Source organism: Scyliorhinus torazame, chromosome 17, assembly GCF_047496885.1.
Source record: "Scyliorhinus torazame isolate Kashiwa2021f chromosome 17, sScyTor2.1, whole genome shotgun sequence".
NCBI classification, from domain to species: Eukaryota; Metazoa; Chordata; class Chondrichthyes; order Carcharhiniformes; family Scyliorhinidae; genus Scyliorhinus; species Scyliorhinus torazame.
In genome coordinates, this window is record NC_092723.1 from 88,962,964 (window position 1) to 88,981,343 (window position 18,380).

At 48.3% G+C, this 18,380-nt stretch overlaps 1 protein-coding gene across 4 annotated transcripts in view; it reads right to left on the minus strand.

The window, feature by feature from the left end:
- Positions 1–18,380, minus strand: part of ipo9 (importin 9) — a 267,453-nt gene that overhangs the window by 98,284 nt on the left and 150,789 nt on the right. For 3 of the 4 annotated variants that reach the window (XM_072480721.1, XM_072480719.1, XM_072480722.1), the window contains 2 exons: positions 17,557–17,832; positions 10,299–10,465 (listed from right to left, as the gene is read on the minus strand). In XM_072480721.1, the coding sequence (XP_072336822.1) occupies positions 10,299–10,465; positions 17,557–17,832 (443 nt within the window). The remainder of the gene's footprint in view (positions 1–10,298; positions 10,466–17,556; positions 17,833–18,380) is intronic. The other variant, XM_072480720.1, reaches the window with a different exon arrangement.

Below are 18,380 nucleotides of genomic sequence, written 5' to 3' on the forward strand. Positions count from 1 at the left end.
TATCCACAATGCTACCGTGCTATCACAGGTCAGGCACAGCAGGTCTTTTCGTTTGGAGTCAGCTGTAAATTAATAACTGACTCTGGGGTCTCAATCTCAAAAGGAATCTTCCCCCCACCAATTACTCTTTCAGAATCTGAACCTTCTCCCCTCATTTGTCAGTATTTCCCTGCATAAAGAACACATGGGCTTAGCATCCTTATTTGCATTGGCAAAATTGACAAATCTATACCTCAAGAAATCATCTTTACACTGCTTTGTTCCAAAGTTTGGTTTCTTCTTTGTAGGCTGCTCACCAGAGACCCTGGTAAGGAGCCAACACTGGCACTGCTCTGTCCTGCCATAAATTCTCCTGAGCACATCTCTCCAGCATATGAGTACATATACATACATAGAAGATATAGGAGCAGGAGGAGGCCTTTTGGCCCTTCGAGCCTGCTCCGCCATTCATCACGATCATGGCTGATCATCCAACTCAATAGCTTAATCCTGCTTTCTCCCCCTAGCCTTTAATTCCATTCATTCCCAAGTGCTATATCTAGCCGCCTCTTGAATATATTCAATGATTTTGCATTAACTACTTCCTGTGGTAATGAATTCCACAGGCTCACCACTCTTTGGGTGAAGAAATGTCTCCGAAATGGTTTACCCTGAATCCTCAGGCTGTGACCCCTGGTTCTAGATACACCCATCATTGGTAACATCTTGCCTGCATTTGCCCTGACAACACATCACCAGGCTGACCTGTTAGTAATCCTGGACAGGAGGTATACTGCCTGCTTGCATCTCTGGCGGTCTCTTCCTTGTATCAAAATCATCCAGCTTCACAGTCCTCTTGCCTTCCTTGCTAGCAGCTAGTAAATGACAGAAGCTCTCCTCTGTGATTTGGTGTCAACAGCATGTATATACCCGATGTCAAGTGAGCATGTAGGGCACGTGACCTGCTCACTGCTACTGCTTATGGTCAGAAGACTACAGACAGCTTCATTTCGTTCTTATTTAAAAGCTGGTAGCGGCCACCATGCTCAATTTAAATGCTGGTAGCAGCTGTTGGGTGCTTCTCCCATGGGAACAACCGTTTGCCCCAACGATACCTGCCACCACCCACCCATGGGTTGCGACCGGCACTTTCTTAATCCCTGAGCTAATGGATCTATTAACAGGTCCTTAAATTCCCAAAAACCATCTGGTCTTTGCCCAGCTGAAGCTCTCTAATAGCCATATCATAGAGACAGGAGCATTAAGGACCGATTGTTGATCCTCCCAAGCCACAAGAAGTTCGAGGGAAGAGAAGCGCTCCTTACGGGTCAACACATCACCAGGCTGACCTGACTCATACAATTTAGCATAAAAATCATTAAACTGCTCTAGAAATGTCCTCAGTTTTCATGAATCTATTGCCCCTGAAGTTACACACACACTCACGCATGCACACAGGCACACACACACACACGCAGGGGATAGTCCTAGAGTCAGCCCTCTTTTTGGTCAAAAATGTCAAGCATTTATTCAGTTCATTCCCAAACTCAACAGTTTTGCTTTGCAAATTTTAGACTCCTCTCGGCCCGCTGTTTCAGCGAGCAATCAAAACTCAGCCAAAGGTGGCCTATGGCGCTGAAATGAAATGAAAAAAAATGAAATGAAATGAAATAAAAATCGCTTGTCACAAGTAGGCTTCAATGAAGTTACTGTGGAAAGCCCCTAGTCGTGGTGCCTGGTCGGGGAGGCTGGTACGGGAATTGAGGACCCAGGTTCGATCCCACCCCCTGGTCACTGTCTGTGTGGAGTTTGAACATTCTCCCCGTGCCTGCGTGGGTTTCACCCTCACAACCCAAAGATACGCAGGTCAGGTGGAATTGCCATGCTAAATTGCCCCTTAACTGTTTTTAATATAAATTTAGAGTACACAATTATTATTATTTTTTTCCCAATTAAGGGGCAATTTATCACAGTGGGTAGCACTATAGCTTCACAGCGCCAGGGTCCCAGGTTCGGCTCCCTGCTTGGGTCATTGTCTGTGCGGAGTCTGGACATTCTCCCCGTGTCTGCGTGGGTTTCCTCCGGGTGCTCCGGTTTCCTCCCACAAGTCCCGAAAGATGTGCTATTCGGTCATTTGGACATTCTGAATTCTCCCTTAGTGAATCTGAACAGGTGATGGAGTGTGGCGACGGGGCTTTTCACAGTAACTTCATTGCAGTCTTAATGTAAGTCTCCTTGTGACAATAAAGATTATTACTAAACTTGTAAAGTTCAGCTTGCGGAGCCGAGCCCAGTCCCATGCCACCTGCGCTCCCAAATACCTAAAGTAGGTTGGCGCCACCCAAAATGGCAACACCCCTCACCCCCTACGAGGAGACACTCGCGTTTGCCCAAATTTATCATGTAGCCTGAAAATGCCGCAAATATCTAAAGTAACCCCATTATATCCCCCACCGAAGCACCCGGATTGGAAATACACAACAGCAGATTATCCACCTACATGTTTCACCCCCCACCTCCGCCTTATCCACTTCCATTTTTCCAAACACCTAAGCGCTATGTCCAAGGGCTCTATTGCCAGCACAAACAGAAGTGGGGGACATAGGGCACCCCTACCTTATTCCGCTATGCAGAGTAAAGTACCCCGAGTTCACCTTGGTAGCTCTCGGGTCCTTGTACAGCAACCTCACCCATGCGACAAACCTAGGCCCAATCCCAAGCCTCTCCAATACCGCAAATAAATACCACTCCACGCAGTCAAACGCCTTCTCTACATCCAATGCCAGCACCACCTCCACCTCTTTCCCTTCCGCCAGAGAAACCACCACATTTAACAGGTGCCACACATTAGACGACAGCTGTCTTCCCTTCACAAACCCGGTCTGCTCCTCCCCAATTACCTTTGGGAATCTCACTGCCAACACCTTTGCTACAATCTTGGCATCCACAAAATCAGCCCATACAACACACATTTTACTGGGTTGTCTTTTTTTAGCAGCAAAGAATACACCCAGAGCGCGCATGTCACACACACACACACACAGGGTCCACGTAAAGCTCACCTAAGACTGTCACATCAAATTTTCCCCAAATCACCTTCATCTGCCCAAATCAGCTTTTAAATTTTGCCGATCTATTTTTATCCTATCCAATTTCTCTACTATCCCCTCCTTTAGTAAGACATTGACAGCATCCTCTTCTCTGGTGAAGACAGATTCATTAAGTACCTCATCCATATCCTCGAGCTCCAGATGAGCTCACTGTTGGTTCCTAATTAGTCCTGTTAACAACCCTTTTTACAAATTACATGTTTGTAAAAGATTTTAAAAGTTCCCCTTATGTTATACTAGCCAATTCTGATTAACTTTGTCCCTATATTACCCTTTTCAGTCTTGCCTTGTCATTTTTCTGGTTGCTTGTCTACTGCATCATCAACTTTAAATATTTCCAATGCTTGGTTATTCTGCTTCATTTTAATCATTAGTAATCGAGGGAGATCCAGCTTTGTCTCACCCCCACAACCCAAAAATGTGCAGGGTAGGTGGATTGGCCACGCTAAATTGCCCCTTAATTGGAAAAAATTGAATTGGGCACTTGCAATTTTTTAAAAAATAAACAGAGTGCCAGAAAATTATAGGTCGGTCAGTCTGACTTCAGCCGTGGGCAAATTATTGGAAACAATTCTGAGACAGGATAAACTGTCACATAGAAAGGAACTGATTAATCAGGGATAGTAGGCATGGTTTTGTTTGGTGAAAATTGTGTCTTACTAAATTGTTTAAGGAAGTAACAAGGAGGACTGATGACAATAGAAACATAGAAAACAGAAGTCGGAGGAGGCCATTTGGCCCTTCGAACCTGCTCTGCCATTCATTATGATCATGGTTGATCATCAAGTTCAATACCCTGATCCCGCCTTCCCCCATGTCAAAGAAGAACAAAGAACAATACAGCATAGGAACAGGCCCTTTGGCCTCCCAGCCTTCGGTTGGTCATGATACCAACTGTGGTGATGTGCATCAATGTAAATGCATGTAGGCTAGCTAGACACGAGAGGGAGCACCAGAAACATCACACACACACTCAACCAATAGATAGATAGATAGGACATGACCAATAGACATTCACGATGCACACGGAGGTGACACGACCACAGGGGGGCATTACACCAACCCATATATAAAGGACACCACACACATGATCTGCCCCTTTCCAGTGGAGACAGTCAGTGAGTACAGACACAGGGTTGATTCAACATTAGACCCACCACGTGGATTGCAGCAGCTGGTTAGTCAGTCTGGGTAGCTATAGTAGGATTAGCAGCAGTGTCGAACCAGAGTAATAGAAGTGTAGTTTAATAAAAGTATTGAAGTTATCTCCACGTCTGAACCTTCCTTTGTCAAGTGCACCACAAGGAAGCCGCTTATGTTACACCTGCAACATAAATCACCAACCTTGGCCAAAACCCTCAGCACTTCCTAGTGCCGTATCCCTCTATACCCATCCTATCCATGTGTTTGTCAAAATGCCTTTTGAACGCCGTTAATGTATCTTCTTCCACAACCTCCCCTGGAAATGCATTCCAGGCATTCACCACCCTCTACGTAAAAAAGCTGCCTCGCACATCTCCTCTAAACTTTGCCCCACGGATCTTAAACCTATGCCCCCTGGTGGACTGACCCATCCTCGGAAAGAGTGCCGGCCCATCCACTCTATCCATGCCCCTCATAATTTTGGAGACCTCAACCTTTGTCTTTCTAATGTAAACAGTCCGAGTCTATTCAGCCTCTCCACATAGCTAACACCCTCCAGACCAGGCAACATCCTGGTAAAAACCTCCTCTGCACCCTCGGCAAAGTCTCCACATCCTTCTGGTAGTGTGGCAACCAGAATTGTGCAATATGTGTGTGTGTGTGTGTATATATATATATATATATATATCCTCTTAGCCCCAAGAGAAATATGTATTTCCTTCATGAATTACACATTTTGGCCTCAACTACTTTGTGGTCGCGAATTACACAGATTCACCACTCTGAGTGAAGTAATTTCTCTTCACCTCAGTCCTAAAAGTCCCTTATCCTCAAACTATGACCACATAGGCGAGCCTATGGTGTTAAAGGTAATATTCTGGCATGGATAAAGGATTTGGCTGACAGGCAGAAGGTAGAGAATGGGGACAAAGGGGTATTTTTCAGGATGACAGCCGGTGACTAGTGGTGTGCCTCAGGGGTCCACAACTTTTCACAATATACATTAATGATGATCTGGAAGAAGGAACTGAAGGCACTGTTGCTAAGTTTGCAGATGATAAGAGGGACAGGTAGTATTGAGGGGCAGGGAGGCTGCAGGACTTTCACAGGCTAGGAGAGTGGGCAAAAACGTGACAGATGGAATACAATATGCACTTTGGAAGGAGAAATGGAGGCATAGACTATTTTCTAAATGGGGAAATGCTTAAGAAATCAGAAGCACAAAGGGACTTGGGAGTCCTTGTTCAAGGTTCTCTTCAGGTTAACGTGCAGGTTCAGGCGGCATAACATATAAGATTACAGCACAGTACAGGCCCTTAGGCCCTCAATGTTGCGCCGACCTGTGAAACCACTCTAAAGCCCATCTACACTATTCCCTTATCGTCCATATGTCTATCCAATGACCATTTGAATGCCCTTAGTGTTGGCAAGTCCACTACTGTTGCAGGCAGGGCATTCCACGCCCTTACTACTCTCTGAGTAAAGAACCTACCTCTGACATCTGTCCTATATCTATCTCCCCTCAACTTAAAGCTATGTCCCCTCGTGCTAGACATCACCATCCGAGGAAAAAGGCTCTCACTGTCCACCCTATCCAATCCTCTGATCATCTTGTATGCCTCAAATAAGTCACCTCTTAACCTTCTCTCTAACGAAAACAGCCCCATGTCCCTCAGCCTTTCCTCATAAGATCTTCCCTCCATACCAGGCAACATTCTGGTAAATCTCCTCTGCACCCTTTCCAATGCTTCCACGTCCTTCCTATAATGCGGGGACCAGAATTGCACGCAATACACCAAATGCGGCCGCACCAGAGTTTTGCACAGCTGCAACATGACCTCATGGCTCCGAAACTCAATCCCTCTACCAATAAAAGCTAACACACCGTACGCCTTCTTAACAACCCTCTCAACCTGGGTGGCAACTTTCAGGGATCTATGTACATGGACACCGAGATCTCTCTGCTCATCCACACTGCCAAGAATCTTACCATTAGCCCAGTACTCTGTCTTCCTGTTATTCCTTCCAAAATGAATCACCTCACACTTTTCTGCATTAAACTCCATTTGCCACCTCTCAGCCCAGCGCTGCAGCTGATCTCTGTCCCTCTGTAACTTGTAACATCCTTCCGCACTGTCCACAACTCCACCGACTTTCGTGTCATCTGCAAATTTACTCACCCATCCTTCTACGTCCTCCTCGAGGACATTTATAAAAATGACAAACGGCAGTGGCCCCAAAACAGATCCGTGTGGTACACCACTAGTAACTGGACTCCAGTCTGAACATTTCCCATCAACCACCACCCTATGTCTTCTTCCAGCTAGCCAATTTCTGATCCAAACTGCTAAATCACCATGAGTCCCATGCCTCCATATTTTCTGCAGTAGCCTGCTGTGGGGAACCTCATCAAACGCTTTACTGAAATCTATATACACCACATCAACTGCTTTACCCTCATCCACCTGTTTGGTCACCTTCTCAAAGAATTCGATAAGGTATGTGAGGCACGACCTACCCTTCACAAAACCGCGTTGACTATCTCGAATCAAATTATTCCTTTCCAGATGATTATACATCCTATCTCTTATAAACCTTTCCAAGACTTTGCCCACAACAGAAGTAAGGCTCACTGGTCTATAGTTACCGGGGTTGTCTCTACTCCCCTTCTTGAACAAGGGGACAACATTTGCTATCCTCCAATCTTCTGGCACTATTCCTGTAGACAAAGATGACTTTATGAATCTTATGAACCTCAAGCCCTTCTAGTCCAGTAGCCTGAATCTCAGTATTCTCCTCGACAACATTGTCTTTTTCCTGTGTGAATACTGACGAAAAATATTCATTTAGCACCTCTCCTATCTCCTCGGACTCCAAGCACAACTTCCCACTACTGTCCTTGACTGGCCCTACTCTTACCCTAGTCATTTGTTTATTCCTGACATATCTATAGAAAGCTTTACCTTGATCCTACCTGCCAAAGACTTCTCATGTCCCCTCCTGGCTCTTCTTAGCTCTCTCTTTAGGTCCTTCCCAGCTAACTTGTAACTCTCGAGCGCCCTAACTGAACCTTCATGTCTCATCTTTACATAAGCTTCCTTCTTCCTCTTGACAAGTGTTTCGATTGCTTTAGTAAACCACGGTTCCCTTGCTCGACCACTTCCTCCCTGCCTGACAGGTACATACTTATCAAGGACACGCAGTAGCTGTTCCTTGAACAAGCTCCACATTTCCATTGTGCCCATCCCCTGCAGTTTTCCTCTCCATCCGATGCATCCTAAGTCTTGACTCTTCGCATCATAATTGCCTTTCCCCCAGATATAACTCTTGCCCTGCGGTATATATCTATCCCTTTCCATCACTAAAGTAAACGTAATCGAATTGTGGTGACTACCACCAAAGTGCTCACCTACCTCCAAATCTAACACTTTCCTGGTTCATTATCCAGTACCAAATCCAATATGGCCTCGCCTCTCGTTGGCCTATCTATATACTGTGTCAGGAAACCCTCCTGCACACATTGGACAAAAACGGACCCATCTAAAGTACTCGAACTATAGCGTTTCCAGTCAATATTTGGAAAGTTAAAGTCCCCCATAACAACTACCCTGTTGCTTTCGCTCCTATCCAGAATCATCTTTGCAATCCTTTCCTCTACATCTCTGGAACTTTTCGGAGGCCTATAGAAAACCCCTAACAGGGTGACCTCTCCTTTCCTGTTTCTAACCTCAGCCCATACTACCTCAGTAGACGAAGGAAGGCAAATGCAATGTTAGCATCCATGTCGAGAGGCTAGAATACAAGACCAGGAATGTACTTTTGAGGCTGTAGAAAGCCCCATTTGGAGTATTGTGAGCAGTTTTGGGCCCCGTATCTGAGGATGTGCTGGCCTTGGAAAGGGCTCAGAGGAGGTTCACAAGAATGATCCCTGTCATATGATAGGGGCTTGTTTAGCACAGTGGGCTTGTAATGCAGAACAATGCCAGCAACGCGGGTTCAATTCCCGTACCGGCTTCCCCGAACAGGCGCAGGGATGTGGCGACTAGGGGCTTTTCACAGTAACTTCATTGAAGCCGACTTGTGACAATAAGTTATTATTATGAGCGGGCGAGGACTCTGGGTCTGTACTCATTGGAGTTTATAAGGATGAAGGGGGATCTTATTGAAACTTGCAGGATACTGGAGGCCTGGATAGAGTGGACGTGGAGAGGATGTTTCCACTTGTAGGAAAACTAGAACCAGAGGACCCAATCTCAGACTAAAGGGACAATCCTTCAAAACAGAAGAGAAGGAGAATGGGGATGAGAAAAATATCAGCCATGATTGAATGGCGGAGCAGACGCGATCGGCCGGGTGGTCTAATTCTGTTCCTATATCTTATGGTCTTATGGACCTCTAGTTCTGGACTCCCCCACCATCAGGAACATCCTTTCTGAATCTACCCTGTCTAATCCTGTTAGAATTTTGTATAGTTCTATGAGATCCCCTCTCACTCTTCTGAACTCCAATGAATATAATCCTAACTGATTTAGTCTCTCTTCATATGGCAGTCCTGCCATCCCAGGAATCAGCCTGGTAAACCTTCGCTGCACTCCCTCCACAGCAAGGACATCCTTCCTCAGGTAAGTAGACAAAAACTGCACCCAATACGCCAGGTGTGGCCTCACCAATGCCTGTTACAATTGCAGTAAAACATCTCTACTCCTTCACGCAAATCCTCTCGCTTGAAGGCCAACATACCATTTATCTTCTTTACTGCCTGCTTTACCTGCATGCTTACTTTCAGCGACTAATGCACGAGATCACCTCTCTTAATTTACAGTAGTGCAGTGGATGTTTGTCTGCATAGATTTCAGGAATGCACTTGACAAGGTCCCACATGACAGACTGGTCAGAAAAGTGAGATCTCATAGGATACAGGGCAAGGTGGCAGGATGGATCTAAATTGGCTCAGTGACAGGAAGCAAAGTGAATGGAAAGCCGTTTCCAGTGGTATTCCACAGGGCTCAGGGTTGGGGCCCTTGCTGTACATTAATGATTTAGACAAATATGGGGGCATGATTGGGAAATTTGCCGATGACACGAGAATTAGCCGTGCAGTTGATAGTGAAGAGGATAGCTGTCGCCTCCAGAATGATATCAATGGTTTAGTTGAGTGGGCAGAGAAGTGGCAAATGGAATTGAAACCCGAAAAGTGTGAGGTACTAGAACATAGAACATAACAGCGCAGTACAAGCCCTTCGGCCCTCAAATAAAATAACATCACCCTCAGGTGCATTTGGGAGGGTAAATAAAATGAGCGAATATTCAATAAATGGGAATATATGAGAGGGGTTAAGGAAGTGAGAGACCTTGGAGTGAATGTTTACAGGTCCCCGAAAGTGGCAGGACAGGTGGACAAGGTGGTCAAGAAACCATATGGAATTCTTTCCTTTATTGGGCAAGGTGTTGAATACAAAAGCAGGGATGTAAAGCTGCAACTGTATAAAATTCTGGTCAGATCACAGCTGGAGTTTTGTGCACAGTTCTGGTCACCAGGTGACAGGAAGGAGAGTGTGCAAAGGAGATTCACAAAAATGTTGCCAGTGTTTGAATATTCTAGCTCTGAGGAGAGATTGAATAGGCTGGGGTTGTTTTCCTTAGAACAGGAGGCTAAGGGGTGATCTAGTTGAGGTGTACAAAATTATGAGGGGCCTTGATAGGGTAGACAGGAAAGGTGTGTTTTCCCGAGCAAACGGTCAATTCCTAGGGGACATTTAAGATGATTGGTAGAAGAATTAGAGAGGACATGAGGAAAAGTATTTTCACCCAGAGTGATGGGTGTCTGGAATTCACTGCCGAAGTTGGTGGTTGAGGTTGAAACGATCAACCCATTTGTAAGGTACCTGGATCAGCACCTGAAGTGCTGGAACCTGCAAGGCCATGGACCAAGTGCTGGAAAATGGGACATGAAATCACGTCCTCTTTCTCTTACGGTTGGCACAGACACAATGGGCTGAATGGCCTCTTTCTGCGCCGTAACTTTCTATGACCCTACGGTCCTCTCAAATGGAACAGGTAGCACACCTGACTTTGCCCTCATATTGTCCGTAGAAGAGTGGCTGCCGACTTGTCCACTCAGACATGACAAATTCTAGAGCAGGTTTCCCAGTGGGCCCAGGCAGACTGCACAGGAACTCCAGCAGCGGCTCCAGTTGATTGTGAACGAGTTGTGCGAACACCATGATCAGAGACTAGAGAGAAATAAAACAGTAAACTCCATGAGTGTAGCAAATGAAATATCAGAATATAACAGGAATAAGAATATGCCTCATTCACCCCTTGAATCTGCTCTCAACTCCACTTCCCCAACGAATTCACATATTCCTTGATTAAACTTTACAGTCTAAATGTCCAGCTATCGCAGCCATGAATAGACTCAGTTATGGAGCATCTACAGACAAATGGGATACAGAACTTTAACGGTGCACAAGCCTGCGAGGAAAGAAATTCCTCATCTCAGGCAGTCTGAGTTGGTCATCCCTTATTCTGAGACGATGCCCCCCACCTTGATCCACAACTGCAATCAACACACGTGAACAAATACCACTGCCACTTTGACATACAGCTCCCACTTAACCTCGAGGGGAAGGAAGTATATGTTTCATTTGGAAAAACCTCAGTCTATCAAACAGTCCTTTTTAAAAATAAATTTAGAGTACCCAATTATTATTTTCTAATTAAGGGGCAATTTAGTGAGGCCAATCCACCTAACCTGCACATCTTTGGGTTGTCGGGGTGAAACCCAGGCAGACACAGGGAGAATGTGCAAACTCCACACGGACAGTGACCCAGGGCCGGGATTCGAACCCGGGTCCTCAGCGCCATAGGCAGCAATGCTAACCAGCGTGCCACATGCTGCCCCCTACCAAACAGTCTTTTTTTAATAAACATTTTATTGAGCTATTTATGGTTTTATAACAGTAACTGAAGAAACAGTGTACATACAATTATAAACATAGTGTAAAAACCGTCTTCCTCTCTCACAGGTCCCACCTTTTCGAACCTCCTACTCTCCACTAAACTAACCCCACAGGCCCCCCACCCCCTGCTGATGGTTAATTTTCCCTAAAGAAGACGACAAACGGCTGCCACCTCCGGGCGAACCCTAACATTTACCCTCTCAAGGCAAACTTCATTTTCTCCCGACAGAGAAAGCTAGCCATGTCCGTTCGCCAGGTCTCCGACTTCGGGGGCTGAGTCCCTCCAAGCTAATAATATCCGTCTCCGGGCTACCAGAGAGGCAAAGGCCAGAACATCTGCCTCTTTCTCCTCCTGGAACCCCGGATCTTCCAACACCCCGAAAATCGCCACCTCTGGACTCGGCGCCACCCTTGTTTTCAATAATTTGGACATGACACCCGCAATCCCCTGCCAGAATCCCCTCAGCTTCGGGCATGTCCAGAACATGTGAACATGGTTCGCTGGTCCTCCCGCACACCTTGCGGACTTGTCTTTCACCCCAAAGAACCTGCTCACCGGGCCACTGTCATGTGAGCCTGGCGAACAATCTTAAATTGTATCAGGCTAAGCCTGGCACATGTTGTGGACACGTTGACCGTACTCAACGCATCCGCCCGGAGACCAACCTCTAACTCTCCTCCTAACTCCTCTTCCCATTTGTGTTTCAGCTCCTCGGTCTGTGTTCTGACCCCATAAGCTCTTTCTAAATGTCCAAAACCCTCCCTTCTCCCACCCACACTCTGGAAACTACACTATCCTGTATCCCCCTTGGTGGTAGGAGCGGGAAGGTTGAGACCTACCTGCGTAGGAAGTCTCCCACCTGCAGGTGCCTAAATTTGACCCTCCTGTCAGTTCAAATTTCACCTCCAGTTCCCTCAAGCTGGGGAAGCTCCCTTCTATAAACATCGCCCATCCTCTCGATCCCTGCTCTCTGTCACCTCCGGAACCCTCCATCTCACCTCCCCGGGGCAAACCGGTGAGCACATCCCACCTCCGAAAATCCTCCTTCATTTGGTCTACTAGTCGGGCCAGATTAAGCTTGTGCAGCCATTCCCATTCCCGCAAATTGGAGACCAGGCCGATGCTCCTTCTGCTCCCACATGTCTCCTCCATTGCCCCCAGACTCTCAGGGCCGCGACCACCACAGGGCTGGTGGAGTAGCGAGCCGGCGGGAACGGCAGAGGCGCCGTTACCAACGCCCCCAAACTAGTGCCCTTACAAGATGCCGCCTCTACTCACTCCCACACCGACCCCCCCGCACCATCCACTTCCCAATCATGGCTATATTCGCCACCCAGTAATAATTACTAAAGTTCGGGAGTGCCAGCCTGCCCTCCTCCTGGCTGCGCTCCAACATCCCCTTTTTAACTCGCGGGGTCTTACCCGCCCATACAAAACCCAAGATCACCTTGTTGGCCCGTTTAAAAATGGACCGAGGAATAAAGATGGGGTGACACTGAAACACAAACAGGAATCTTCACCGTCTGTACCCTCCCAGCCAGTGACAGCGGGAGCACGTCCCACCTCCGAAAATCCTCCTTCATTTGGTCTACTCGTCGGGCCAGATTAAGCTTGTGCAGCCGTTCCCATTCCCGCGCCACCTGGATGCTTCGGTACCAAAAGCTTCCCCCTATCATTCTAAACGGCAGCTCCCCCAATCGCCTCTCCTTCCCCCTTGCCTGGATTGCGAACATCTCGCTTTTCCCCATGTTTAATTTGTAGCCCGAAAACCAGCCAAAATCCCCAGAATTTCTCCCATCCCTTCCAATGGGTCCGACACATAAGAGCAGATCGTCCGCGTATAGCGGGACTCTGTGTTCCACCCCCCGCCCCCTCCCAAACCCCTGGACCAGTCCATTCCAGCCCTTTGATGCTCTCAACGCAATTGCCAGCAGTTCTATTGTCAGTGCGAACAACAGCGGGGAGAGGGGGCATCCCTGCCTCATCCCCCGGTGCAACCTAAAATAGCCCTATGTCAGGCTGTTCACCGAACACTTGCCACGGGCGCCTGATACAGCAGCCTGACCCAGTCAATGAAGCCCCGCCCAAATCCAAATTGCCCCAGTACCTCCCACAGGTAATCCCATTCCACCCGGTCAAATGCCTTCTCTGCGTCCATTTCGACCACCACCTCTCCGTCCCTACCCTCTAGTGGCATCATGATAACATTTAACAGCCTTCTTACGTTGGCTGCCAACTGCCTCACCTTAACAAATCCCGTCTGGTGCTCCCAAATCACGTCAGGACACAGTCCTCAATCCTTGAGAACAAGATCTTACCTAACAATTTGACGTCTACATTTAGTAGGGAGATCGGCCTGTTGGACTCGCATAGCTCCGGGTCCTTATCCCGCTTCGGGGTCAATGAGATAGTGGCCTGTGACATCGTCGGGGGAAGCGCCCCTCTCTCCCTTGCCTCATTAACTGTACTCATCAGCAGTGACCGCAGCATCCCAGAGAACTTTTTGTAAAACTCGGGGTACCCATCCGGTCCCGGGGCTTTACCCGACTGCATGGCCTTCGGCCCATCTGCTATCCGTTCCAACCCGATCGGTGCCCCCAGCCCTTCTACCAAGTCTTCATCAACCTTCGGGAACTTCAGTCACCCTAAGAATTGCCTCATCTCCTCCAGCCCAGCTGGGGGTTCCGACTCATACAGCCTGCTGTAGAATTCCTTGAACGCCTTATTGACCCCAGCTGAATCTCCGACCAGGTTCCCATCTCTGTCCCTTACTTTCCCAATCTCCCTGGCTGCCTCCCGCTTTCTAAGCTGCTGCGCAAGCATTCTACTGGCCTTCGCCCCATATTCATAGATCGCCCCCCTCGCCTTCTTCAGCTGCTCTACCGCCTTCCCTGTAGTTAACAAGCCAAACTCCACCTGTCGCCTCTGTCGTTCCCTTAGAAGCCCTGCCTCTGGGGTCTCCACATACCTCCTGTCGACTTATAGTATTTCCTTTATCAGTCCGTCTCTGTTCTGTCTGCCTTCTCCCTGTGGGCCCGGATCGAGATCAGCTCCCATCTAACCACAGCCTTCAGCGCCTCCCAGACCACCGCAGCCGAAACTTCCCGTGTCGTTGACTTCCAGATAGTTCTGGATACATTTAGTCAGCCGCCCACACACCTCCTCATCAGCTAAAAGTCCCACGTCCAGCCTCCAGTGCGGGTGCTGGCTACTCTCCTTGCTCACCGGTAGATCAACCCAGTGTGGGGCATGATCCGAGATCGTGATCGCTGAGTACTCAGCGTCCACTACCCCTGTCAGTAAAGCCCTGTTCAGGATTTTAAAAAATCAATCCGGGAGTACACTTTATGCACGTGAGTAGAAGGGAAACTCCCTTCACTCTCGGCTTTCCAAATCTCCATGGGCCCATCTCATTGGTCTGCTTCATAAACCGCTTTAGCTCCTTTGCCATTGCTGGCACCCTGCCTGTCCTTGAGCTAGATCGGTCTAGCCCTGGGTTAATGACTGTGTTGAAGTCGCCCCCCCATAACCAGCTTATGCGAATCCAGGTCCGGGATTTTCCCCAACATTCTCCTTATGAACTCCACATCATCACAATCCGGCGGGTACACATTCACGAGTACCACCGGCAGCCCCCCCAGCTTTCCACTGGTTTAGCACACTGGGCTAAATCGCTGGCTTTTAAAGCAGACCAAGCAGGCCAGCAGCACGGTTCAATTCCCGTACCAGCATCCCTGAACAGGCGCCGGAATGTGGCGACTCGGGGCTTTTCACAGTAACTTCATTGAAGCCTACTTGTGACATTAAGCGATTTTCATTTGTTTTCATTTCATTCATTTCATAATGTACCGACCCCCCACGTCCGCAACTATTCCTCCCGCTTCGAATGGCACTCGCTTATTAATCAGGATCGTAACCCCTCCAGCCCAGCCCAGCCCAGAGTGGAAAACATGTCCGACCCATTCCTTCCTTAGTCTGTCCTGGTCAGTTACTCGAAGATGCGTCTCCTGCAACATTGCCACGTCCACCTTCAGTCCCCTCAAATGTGCGAACACGCTCTTAACCGGCCCATTTAGCGCTCTTACATTCCCTGTGATCAGCCTGGTTGGGGGGCTTCTCGCCCCCCTCCGCCGATTAGCCATCACCTTTCTTGGGCCAGTCTATCCTTTTTTAGATAAAGGATCTGGATCGGCGCAGGCTGGGGGGGCCGAAGGTCCTGTTCCTGTGTTGTAATTTTCTTTGTTCTTAGTCTCCAGGCCCCACGCATCCACAGGCCCACTCCCCGGCAGCCTCCGTCCCCGTCCTCTCTATTGGCCCACAGCTATAGTCCCTCCCCCGTCAGCAGAACATTTCCCCCCCCTAGTAACAGCACTATACACAGCCCCCCTCCAACAAGGATACCATCTGCTCACCCCCCACTGCGCTTCCGTGAGCTAGCCCACCCAGCTTGCTTGATGGTCCCCACCCATGGCGCCAGACATTTTCCCACCTATTGTCTCCCCCCCCTTACCCCTCCGGACACCCACATGCAAAGGTAAACAATCCCAACCCAATTACCCCCAAAAAACACACAAAGAAAATCAACCATTTAACATTCACACCTCCATCCCCCATCAGTGCAAATGCAAATTTTAACTCAAGCAGCTCGTCCGCAGACCGCAAATGAATACAAAAGGCATTACAAGTAACATCCAAAGACGAAAGCCTTTCTTTTTAAAAAAAAAATAACTGAAAAGGAGAAGAAAAAACACATGAGCGCTGCAGCAAAGTTCAGTCCAAACACCTCAGACCGCTACCAGCCCTTTCCCTCTCGTGGAGTCCATCACTTCCTCGGGCAACTCGAAGTAGAAATGTTGCTCTTTGTGCGTAACCCAAAGGCGGGCCGGGTACAGTAGTCCAAACTTTACCTTCTCAAAAAGGGTCGATTTTATCTGGTTGAATCCTGCTCTTCTCCTGGACATGTCCGCGCTCAGATCCTGATATATACGCAGGACGCTGTTCTCCCATTTGCAGCTCCGCGTCTGCCTGGCCCACCGTAGAATGCACTCCTTGTCAAGGTACCTGTGCAATCTCACCACCATTGCTCTCGGGGGGTCACCCACATGCGGCTTCCTCGCTAGCGTTCTGTGCACCCTGTCCACCTCCCAAGGGTCGGGTGAAAGTCCCCTTCCCCCAGTAGCTTCTCAAACATCGCCGCTATGTATCCCCCTGCGCCCGTTCCTTCGGACCCTCCGGGAGACCCACGATTCTCAGGTTCTGCCGGCGGGACCTCTTCTCTAGATCCTTCACCTTCTCCTGGAGCCTTTTCTGTTGGTCTCTCAACATTCCCACCTTCACCTCCACTGCAGCTTGGTGCTCCTCCTGCTCAGTCAGTGCCTTCTCCACTTTCTGGATCGCCCGATCTTGAGCATCCAATCTGAGTTCCAGTCATGCAATCGACTCCTTAAAGCAGTCCTGTTTCTGCTTGGCAAAGCCCTCCTGTATAAACTGCATCAACTGCTCCGTCAACTGCTGGGTCGTCGAGCCAGAACTCCGGACCTCCGCCATGCTTTCTCCCATTGCAGCCTCAGCCCAAGCCTTCTCTGATCGCCTATTTCGTCCTTTGCGAGCACTCCTGGTCCGCTTCTCCATGCACTGATGTAGGATTCCTCATCACACTTGTATCTCACATGAATTTTCCACTTCAGATCAGATTTTTAGAAAATCGGGGGCTAAAGGTCCAAAGTTCCGACCCGAGCAGGAGCCACCAAATGTATGACCTACTCCTTCATAGCCGCCACCGGAAGTCCCCTATCAAACAGTTTTAACAAGCTAGTAATTTAAATACTAAATCTAACCGCATCTCGGTGCTTTCCCCAGTGTAATGCTGCAAACTCTGCTCTCACTCTTGTGCCAATGCCTCAACTCCCTAGTACTTACACACTTTTTCCCTTTCCTGAACAGTTGGTGCCACAAGCCCCAGAGACTACAGCTCCAAATGTGTGGTCAGCACCAGGTGCTGAATTTCCATTCACTTCAGCATTGTGCCTCCAACTTGAAACCTGGAGCCAGTGTTACTAAATATCCTGATCCCCAATACACCAGCAAACGTCCTGTCCCCACCCTCCGCTAGACATCCCTGGCTTCCCCCCCACCCCGGGCAGAAGTCCAGGCCTTGCCGACACCCCAGCAGATGTCCTACCCCCAACACTACAGCAACACTGACCACAGAACGACCCCACAACTAATGCTACCCTTCCACCCCAGACCCCATGGCAACTTCCATTCCCCCCCTCGCAGCAAACATCACACCCTCACCGATCCCTCAGCAAATGTTTTGCCCCCTGACTCCCCCTTCATCCACCCAAGTCTCCACACCCACCTGCATTACACTGAGTGTCTCTGCTTGCTGCATTTTGCTGAGGATTGCTCGTAGTATCTGGTCAAGGTTCTCTCCCAACTGTGAGCCAGCCTTCGAGATGAGGGTAGAAACCAGTCGTCCTACAAATGCTGCTGTGTACTCGGAGGTACGAGGGTCCAGAAGCTGGCTCACCACCTGCATAACGTACCAGAGGCCGTTGTGACCTTGGTCATCATGCCATTGTGCTATCTGTTCCAGTGCCACAGCCACGTAAGCTCGCAGACACTCACCACCATTCTGTGAAAGGGATTGCAGGAAAAGAGGGACAGATTTCACTATAGGAGTGTATAATCAGATAGCCCAGGATGTTTTCATCCAGAAAGCCAATCACTACACACTTTTATGAGCATTATTTACACTAGTTAGATTACAAACAAGCACCTCCTAGCCCCTAACCACATTTGCAGTCTCTATCTGGAAGGACACAAATAAATCCCCAGTTAATGCCCCTCACCTCCCAACAATTAAACACAATTAAGATACAACTGCACACAGTACTCGAACGTTTTATACAGCTCCATCATAACATCCCTGTTCTTATATTCTATGCCTCAGCTAATAAAGACAAGTATTCCATATGCTTTCTTAACCACTTTATCTACCTGTCTTGCTGCTTTCAGAGATCTGTGGACATGCACACCAAAGTCCCTTTGGTCCTCTGTACTTCCTAAGCTCCTACCATTCATTATATATTCTTTTTGTGGACTCAGCCCCATTTACTTGCCCGCTCACCATAACCCTGAATTCATTTACTGTTCAGAAATCTGTCTATCTTTGCTTTAAAA